Source organism: Protopterus annectens, chromosome 15.part0 (assembly GCF_019279795.1).
Source record: "Protopterus annectens isolate FY-2018-M chromosome 15.part0, PAN1.0, whole genome shotgun sequence".
In the NCBI taxonomy this organism is placed as follows: Eukaryota; Metazoa; Chordata; order Ceratodontiformes; family Protopteridae; genus Protopterus; species Protopterus annectens.
In genome coordinates this window covers 280,034,737-280,044,849 of record NC_056749.1, presented here as the reverse complement: position 1 = coordinate 280,044,849, position 10,113 = coordinate 280,034,737, and the positions used below count along the sequence as shown (strand labels likewise).

Sequence of the window (10,113 nt, the reverse complement as noted above, 5' to 3'; positions counted from 1 at the left end):
CAGTGGTGGGTTCAAAAATGAGTATATGCTGCAAATTTAGAAATTTGTTATAGCATTGTTCAAGTTTTAAGTTTTTTGAAGCTTGGAAGTTAGGATGGGAGCACCTTAAAGAAAAGTGGGGAGGATATAAGTAGTGGCATGTATAGTTTTGGTTGCATCAGTGAGAGAATTTGTGGCTCTGTAAAGCATCCCTAGTTTTTGATGAGTTTGTCTTAACACAGTTTTGTATATGTAGGTCAAGTGTAAGATTATCATCCGTTTTCATACCTAATTGTTTGCTGTGTGAAGTGACTTCTGTGGTTGTATTATCAAGAGAGAGGACTTTAATTTTATTTTTTCATGAGAGAGGGATTTAGGGAAAATAGTAGGTTGGTCGTTGTTTGGGTAGAGTATGAGTTGAGTTACAAAACCATATTTCACTGGCTGTTAAAACTTCCTAATTTTTTTGAAGTGTACCATATCGTCAGATGTGCAAATGAGAGTGGAATCATCTGTGTATTGTATAAGGGTGGTCTGGTTTGAGGAAGTGTAGAGGATGTTGGTGAAAATGTTAAAGAGGTGGGGACCAAGGATAGAGCCTTGTGGTACACCAGTGGTGACTGGGAGGTAAGGAGAGAATATGGAGTGCCATTTTACTGACTACCTATTGAGCAGGTAGCTTTTGAACTGCAGAAGGGTGGGCTGAGAGATATCTAGTGAGGACATTTGAAGTAGAACTTTGCTGCAACAAACTGTGTCGAAGGCTTTAGACAAGTATAGAAATAAGGAAGAGACTAGTTTGCTATTATCTCTAGCTTTATTGACAGTATCTGTATAGGTTAGAAGGCCATTGCTAGTACTTTGGGAAGGACAGAAGCCATGTTGTGTATGGGATAAGAGTTCTTCCTGCAGAAGATAGTTTAGCAATTGTTTTTGAATACATTTTTCAAGTATTATGGCAAGAGGAGGGCTAAAGTTTATTAATGTCTGTTGAATTTCATCCTTTGTGCAGAGGGATAATTTGACTTTTTCCAGATGGAGGGAATGTGGGATTTATGGACGGACCTTTTTATAAGGTTTTTGATGGGATAGACAGTGGTACTGGCTGCTATTTGTAGGTACTCGCTGGGAAGGTCATCAGCTGAAGAGCACAGTTTAACAGTAGTTTCATATAGGATTGTGAAGCATTCTGAAGTTTTCAAGATATTGTTGTTTTATAATTTTGCAATTCTTTCCATGGCTTTTTCTCTATCCTGAATTATCATTCTACTCTTTTTGGATAGCCAAATTACATTGTTTGTTTTCATTCTCTTCCTTCTAGGAGTTGCAAGACTATTTAGGGTATTTAGAAAAGTTGTGTTGAATTCAATTACAGTATCGTCTAAGGGGAACATTTTTAGGAAGTTCCAGTTAATAGACGAAAGTGTAGTAATGAGCATTTCTGAGTTAAACTTTCAAAGGTTGTGTGTTGTTTTGTAAATATGCTGTTTAACTGGATGTGTGAGATGTCTAGTCATGTAGCTTGGGAGATGATCACTGAGAGAGTCTGTCATTGTACCTGTGATAAGAGTATTTGCTAGGGTCTGATACTAGGATCCAGTCTAATAGAGAGTTTTATGTCTTGCTATAATGTGTGGGGTGATTAATTAGTTGCATGAAACCATATAAGTTCAAGCTAGATGTAGGGGAGTTGGTTTGTCCAACCAACTGACATCATATCACCTAGTAAAAAATTTCCTGTGGAAATGCTGTGGATGTCCAATGTAGGATATCTTCCTGTATAGCTGCATTGTCACCAGGAAGGATATAAAGGTCATTAATACATATTTGTTTATAATTGTTTATTTTGAGGAAAGCAATAAAAAGCTCTGCTGGACTAAATTTTGGTGTTGGTTTGCTGTAAGGGGAAATGTGCTAGGTATCGGAAATTATTAAAGCACTACCACCACTTTTCCTCTTTATGAGGTCATTACAGATGATATTATAGGCAGGAGGTAAAAGTTTGGAATTATTTATGCTGGGTGTAAGACAAGTTTCAGTTACAGTGAGAATATCAGGATTATGTTGGATAATCCAGGCATGAAGTTGTTCAGTTTTATTTCTTATGCCTCTAACATTTATTGCAGCAAAAATGAGATCATCATGGCTGGGGACTGACTGTTGTTGGGTTACAGAACTGTGTGGGAGAGAATTATCTTTGTGTTTGTTGTGATAGGTGGGGCCAGGATTAGGATGTATATCTCTTCCTAGAAGGATTTTTGTATATTGGGGAATTATGCATACTTGTTTTTTGGCGACAATTCTTGTACTTAATATTTTTTTGGTTTCAGTTGAAGTGCAGTTATTTAGCTTATGTTTGGAATAAAGGTGAGGGCAATATTGAATAGGCTTGGTGCAATGTGTAGAGAGTATAAAGAGGAAGTATGGATAGGTGGTTGGTACAGAATTGGAGAGACGTTACTGTATATTGAGTCATGGTATGATGAAAGATGGCACAGTAGGAGGTGAAGAATAGAGAAGAAACTGTAGAGCAGCATAAGTAAGTACAGGAATCTGTATTTTATGGATGTCTGGTAGTGGGGGAAGTAGCAGTGAAGAAGGTAAAGAGAAGTTGCAAGACAGTAAGAGATTCACTGATGGTGGATTCTGAAAGCTGGATGAGGATAGGTAAGGAGAGAAGTATTTCCTGTAAAAGATAGAGGTAGGATGTCCTGGTATCCTATCTGGAATGTAAGGAATAGAGGAGTATTAAAGGCTAGAGTATAATAATGTAGTCAAAGTAAGAAGAAATGATGGTTTATTTGGGAAGAGAAAAAGCTACAATGTGGAATTGATAGGTACTTTTAGGGAGGGTTGTAATTATAAATGGATATAGTATAAAACAGTATAGGAGGGAGAAAGTTGGGAATGGGGCTAAAATTAGAGTTAGGGAAGAAAGAAACAGATGTGTGTGTATAGAAGTTGTACATTCATAGAGGAGGGTTTTGGAATAAGAGTCGCAAGTGAAATGTGTATGTGGGAAGTATAATATTAGAGTAAGGGGGTGGGTGGGAATTGGGAGTAGAGTAGTGAAGTGAAGCGAAGCCGAGCATAGCAGGCTTCCCACACTCAGGTCAATTTATAACTGAGATCAATCAGTTTATAGCCAGAGCAAAGCAGTTAACAGAGATGCAAGTAAAACAGGTTGTCTGTCATTCCTGAGACTAAGTAACTGGTATATACAATACAGTCTACTGGTCAAGCAAAAGGGGACAGTGTCCAACTTAGTAAGAGGTCCTTAGAGTGCAAGGACTGTTTCACAGAGAATTGCAATCACAGACCAGGCATGTATTTAACTGATTTAAAGTTAATACACAGCAAGGTTCTTCATGTTGAATATGCTTACATTAAACAGTGACAACATTCTCAGTAAACTTGTAGGTGTAGGGACTTCTGGCAGAGCTTCTGCAATATTGAGGTCAGATGTAGTGACTGCAGGGTCTGCTCTATGTAGGAAGATGGTGTCAGAGTACCATTATAGATACAAGTATCATTTATCGAAATTATTTTTCTCTGAAAATTAATATAAATCTTTCAAACCTGTAACTAGTAAAAGGTTGCTTTCCTTTTAGTGGTGTCCATTGAAATCTAGAACATTAGTGAAGAATTATGCATGGTTATGGGAAAATGGTGGGATATATTGTCTGTTTGTTGAAATGTGTCCTGGCCTTATTCTTTCTAAAGCTGATGTTCATTGGCCAGATCCTTCCTGTAAATCAATCTCTAAAGGTATTGATATAGTGTCATGCACTAAAGAAATTTGATTGGACAATCTTTTAACTTGTTTAGAATTTAAATGATACAAGTGTCATCAAGCTATTCCATTCATTCTCCCACAGAATCCAATTGTATAAAAATAAACACAATTCTTTATATAAATTTTTTTTCATAGAAACATCAAATCTTTTCAGTCTTTTTTTATTATCATTGCAAATGCTTTCATCTGTGCACTTAATGTGGTAAAACAGGAACTTGGATTAAAGTGGTCTTTGTATATTGGTCAAACTGTTAACATCTGAATGTATGAGTATCTAAAATATTTTGTCTGAAATTAAATTGGCTAGAGAAAGCTGTTATATGTCCAACATCTACAGAATTGTTTGTTTGTGTCTTTCGGCTTTTCTCGGTTAGGGGTCGCCACAGTGGAACTCCGGTCTGCTAATGATTGGCAGTAGATTTTTACGTGCTGGCTTGCCAGGCCTAACGCACAACCTTCGACGAAGGAACGCCCATTCACGCATGTCACCACACAGAAGACGCTCTAACTGAGAATCGAACGGGCAACGTCTAACTGTGAGGCGACAATGCTACCGCAGCACCACCACCGCAGTCCCAACATCTACAGAATATTTTAGTTAAAAAAAAAGTTATGTTAAGAACTATCCTAAATTATCCCCTACAACTTTAACCTTGAATAATGGTGATTTGAATGTCTAATTTTTTAATATTTTTATAGCACTTTTAGATTTAAAAGTGTCATCTTTGCATTCTACAGGAATTCTAGATGCATCTTTTCTTTAATAGGATTAAAATCAAAAGCAGCATATTTTGAAATTCAGTGTTGTATCTGTCTGTTTTTTTTTTTTTTTTTTTTTAACTTTTCTGCATAGACTTTTTTTTGCCTTTGTATAACATTTGATAACGTTTGTAAAATTTTCAAACTGGTGATAAAATCTGTTGGAGATGTGATCCATGCTAAAAGCTGTCCAAAACTGCACATGCATCTTCTATGATGCATTAAAAAGAAATGAGGTGTAATTTCCAGAATTTTCTATGAACTATTTAGTCAGATATTTCTATCAAAACATGTGATCATTGATGTGGAGCATTTGCATATAGCCCTGATGATATACCCAGTGTGATGTCTGTAAATATTTGTGTTTGTTTTCATTATTTGTTGTCCCTTGGTACTGCTGTTCAAGCTGAAGTGATCATTAATATTGGGACTGTTTATCTCTCATATATTGTGTGGTGTCTCTTAATATTTTGTTGATATTTTGTAGAGACATTCCTAGACTTATATGTAGCCCAAGCAGTAAACAGTTGTGACACCCCCTGTTTTACCAGTATTCTCTGACTTCTTTACTCAGTCACCCTGTTTGATGTCCAGCTGGAAAACACCCAGTGGTTTTAGGATAAAGCCCACTTTTGTGCACATTCATGGCTTATCATCTTTAGTGCCCCGATGGATTATGTTCCTGTTTGTATTGATGTAAGCTTGTTACTGGTGACCCATAATATATATTGCATGTGGAGTAGTACTATAGCAGAGTGCCCTCGAAAGTGTTGTATTCTGCTGCACATTTTTAACTTTCTTTGCACTATGCATGTTTTGCTTGCAGCAGATGGTCAGCCTCCATGTTTGTTTGATTCCTATTTCTGCATGACACAAATCCCATTTGCGATTGTTTGTGTTTGCTACCTGAGTCATGTAGCTTTTACTTCCAGCACCTGTGTGCTGTTACAGCCACCATTGTGAGACGAGTTCCCTATAGCGTGCTTTACCCTAAATCCTTGGCTGAATTACGCACTTTTTGAAATGTTGCCTGTGTATCACCACATTTACTGTTATTTTCCTGTTTGTAATTGTCACTGAAGTTTGACAGTATTGTGGAAAAGGCAAGTCATTTCCATTTTTGTGAGATTCTGGTGTTTTATTATAAATTATCTGACCACCTCCCCCGACTCATTCAGTTTACTTACGGCATATGAATGCATTCTTACTGATAGTTTGTGGGTTTTTTTTGCTTAGTATGGTGTTCATATGTGAATTTTTTTCTGTGTGTTTATACTTTTAAATAAATTATGATTATTCTGTAATCACTGCGAGTAACAAACTTAGTGAAGTTTCAGCATGTTGCCCATCTACAGGACTGGCATGTGAGAGGTAGGCCTGAGGTATGAGATGGCCTAACCTAAAAGAACTGAATAGTTCAGTGACAGCTGTTCTGCCCTGCTGGAGGAGCATGTGACATGATGACAAACTGGAGGACACTATAAACTATCACCTCGGAGGCTTAGGTGTAGGAGAGAGTCGCACATGAGAGCACCCATGCATACACAAAATAACCAGGTGCACTTTTTGATTTGTGTGTACATGCGTATTTTATTTACTTACTAACATGGTTGCTGGACCTGTTCATGGTTCTTTTTTAGCCACAACTTGCTTTAGAAGACTTGGCAGAAGTAAAGTAATGTAATAACCTGTGAATGTAAGAAAGATGCTGATAATTTAGGGCAATGAAAGAAGGATATCCGAGTAATAGTAGCAAATGCCAGTGGCACCCGAGTCACAGTCATAGTAAACTATGCAGTATGCGCTTAGACTGTCTTTGTATTGAACAGAATTTGTTTGTAAAGGATGGAAGAAATCTAATGAAAGTACAAACTTTGAAATTTAAATGAAGCTCAAATATTTATAGTAGCTGTTTGAATACAACACATAATAGACTAGTAAACAGCATAAGTAATTGGTAAGAACTAATTGACCTTGCATGGTAAACATAGTAGGATAGTGCAAGATATATATCTGAGGCTAGTGATTGTATTCTTATTTACAAAACTGAAGTTTGCATTTCCTAGATAGCAAGGATTTGGACTGTACAATAGTCACTGTGATGTAACAACACATTATTTTGTAATACAGCTTAATGTTACATACTACTGTTAACCATTTTCTTTAAGTTACACTTTTAAAGAGTCTTTGAAATAATATACAAGCTTGGTTATAAAAGTACCATAGGTAACTTTCTGAAATGGTGTTATTCCAGTTGTTCAGTGCCGTCTTTTAAAAAGGCCTCTTCTCCTGAGATAAGACAAAAAGTAGTTTGTTTTTGTGACCTAATTGGGTAGCTGCCAGAAAATGAGGTGCCTTTCTATAGTGCCAGGTGATGGTTGCTAACATCATAGGTTCTGGACCTGTTCTTAACTGTTCCTGTGTCTGAAGCAGAAGAAAAAGGCTACAGATCATGAATATTTATATGTGAAAGTGCGTGTGATTTTTATGGTTTACTATCAAAATCTCCGAGTCCCAGTGGTGCAGCGGTTAGCATTGTCGCAGGTAAGTGTAACTCCTACACTTCACATCATGTTTTTGCGGGAGGGCAAGCTTGCCGCACCCCCTAACTACCAATTCCAACTCTGAGATCGCATTACAGTGAGGAAGAGGATGAGCATCCCAATCCACACTGTAGATCGATCTCTGTTCATTACATCGAGTTCATATCAGCGAATGCACAATGGCATTCGCTGATATGAACTGTCGTTCATGTAATATTCGGCAACATGGGAGTTGGCCATCTGAAATTCCCATCTACAGAGAATCTGAGTTCAAGATTTTAATAGTAAACCAAACGCATGTAACACACACATATGTATGTGTATATATATATATATATATATATATATATATATATATATATATATATATATATATATATATATATATATATATATATACACACACACACACACACACACACACACAGTGACTGAGTGGAGAAAATATATATGTAGAAATTCTGTGTTGATTAGGTTGCACTTTGTCATTGTTATACTTTATCAAAAGTGGCTAGGCTGATAAACAGAATTGTGTATCCAGGCATCATCTTTAAGTCTAATTGTAGCTCAATTTAATACAGATTCTACTCATACGAGTTAAATGTCACAATTTTGATCTAGGACTTTAGTCTTATATTCTGCCATCTACTGGTAACAGTAAAAAATTATTTTCTTTTAGATATAAACAACTGCTGTAGTATAGTATTATGTTTGTAGGCAAAATATTCCATTTGTTGGATCATTCAAAAAATATGAAATCTCATTTCAAAAAATGTGTGCGCATATTATGTTTTTAGGCCCAGAGTCCTTTCCTGCCACATTATGGAGGAGTTGATGTCCATTTTACAGGAATAATTGACTGCTTCAGGCAAATCGTGAAGGTAAAAGGATGGCTAGGTCTGTGGAGTGGATTAACAGCAAATCTGGTAAAGGTATTGTGCATTTTGAGTCCTTCTTATTTCTTTTTGAAGGCTACTATAAAAAAATGTGGATTCTGTCTGTGGGGAAACTATTTTTAAGCATGCTTTAAACACCAGTACTGCAGAAATAGACAAGCTTTCCGAAATGCTAAGTTAATAGGTATTTACTAGACATCATTGCCAAGTTACAAGGAAGATACCTCTCTACTACTATCACTTTATAAAACTGCAGTTGTATGAAGTCTTGTGCAGAACCCTGATATTTTAAGAAAAGCTTCCATAAAATAGAAGTAATAGCCATGACTGTATGCTCTAGAAAGTAGAATTCCTGTCATACTTGACTCATTGGGAACAAAGTACCCACATTAATAGCCATCTCATTTTCTCTTTGGAACACTTACAAGTTGCTGCCCTCAGTGCTGCTAAACTACTCATATTTCTGACTGTCCTTTTCACCTGCATAGTTTAGATGCCGTGGAGTTAGCCTGTCTGATTACCATGTTATATCGTGTTCCTCTTCAGAAAGGGGAATACTTTCTGTGTTAGTTACTGTTCTTGCTTCCATTTGTACATCTGGTGTTATACATGCTGCCTTTAAAAAATTTATAGTAATGAAAAGGAACTATGAAAATGGGGGTATTGTTCTAGTAAAGTGCAACTGTATTTTTCCTCCTAAGAATAAGATTTCATTCAGTTCCTTTTTGATTACAGTCCAGTATGAACTGTGAAAGTGAAGAAAGTTTCATAACTTTTAATTATTTTATCTCCTTAATTATTAATTGGTGTGGTTTATTTGTAAGGCAAAATGAGAAATTTTGGGTGCTTAAGTTTATTTCTCAAGTCATGTATATAAAGTTTTAGCTCAAGCAAACTGAATGATATGGCTCTAAAAGACGTAAATTTATTTTCAAAAAGCAACCTCAAGGTTATGCTGCTAAACGCTAGGAGTCTAAACCTAAAACTGTACTCACTGGAAGCATCCCTCACCATTGAAGATGCTGACATCTTTGCAGTCAGAGACTTGGGTTGAGACCACAGAAAGTATCCCAGCCGTACCAAGTTATAATTTCTTCCACACATGCAGACCACAAACCTGAAAGTGTGAGAACTAAAAGAGGTGGAGTATCAGTATTCATCAAAGACCTTTAGATTATTTAAACAAAACAATTCCGTTGAACTAATCCAGGTCCATTTGACTGTAGGTAAGACCCTTCTCCAAGTTATTGCCAGTTATATGACCCTCTCCATGAACCAGGATACCTACACTGCATACTTGGATCTACTTGGATCGCTCAAGATACAACTACACATGCTGGTTGTAGGGGACTTTAACTACCTAGTCATAGACTGGATACATTATATGCATACTAACACACTTGCCCAAAGGTTCTTGGACTTCACCAACTCCAGTGCCCTGGACCAGTTGGTTGACACCCTGAAAATGGGCCCAAACATTCTGGATCTGGTGCTCTCTGACATGGCTGATCATTGCACCACCTCATGTGTGCGGCCCTCCCTGATCATAAATCAGTTTCATTAGAAGTAACAATAGCATCTGACTCTCCATTAGCAGCAGCTAGACAACAAAACTTCTCCAAAGCCATTTGCAACCGAATATGTGACGGCATTAATAGCGTCATAGCCCCTGCCCTCACTTATGGCATAGACATCTGTACTGGGATTTACACCAATGCCTTGAATAAGTATGTGTAGAAATGTATTGACTTAGCCGTACCGGATAGGACCTAAACAAGATCTTCAAGAATGAACAAGCCTGTCTGGTGGACATCTTCATTTACAGGTTATATAATAAAAATTGCTGTCTAAGAGCAGGAAGGAACAGTCTCTGAATTGGAAGCATTCCCTCCTTGGCTTAAACAAGCAAATAAGACACCTTGTAAGGCATTCTAAAGCTAACTGTGAATCAAAATTAGCTTCCTTTGCTAAGGATAACCATAAGGCCTTCTTTAGCTATGTCAGAACCGTAAAGGAAAAACCCAGATCTGCGCAGTACTGTTTGTTAATGGCACCACATATACTGAACCCACAGAAATAGCCAAGCTGCTAGCTGACTGATTCAGTGAAAACTTCTCCCCCGTGTCCCAACCACATGTCT

General features: G+C 37.1%; 1 protein-coding gene across 1 annotated transcript in view; it reads left to right on the top strand.

Moving 5' to 3' along the window:
- Positions 1-10,113, top strand: part of SLC25A43 (solute carrier family 25 member 43) — a 280,959-nt gene that overhangs the window by 154,479 nt on the left and 116,367 nt on the right. Inside the window, exon 4 of the mRNA XM_044057052.1 lies at positions 7,875-8,009. Within this exon, the coding sequence (XP_043912987.1) occupies positions 7,875-8,009 (135 nt within the window). The remainder of the gene's footprint in view (positions 1-7,874; positions 8,010-10,113) is intronic.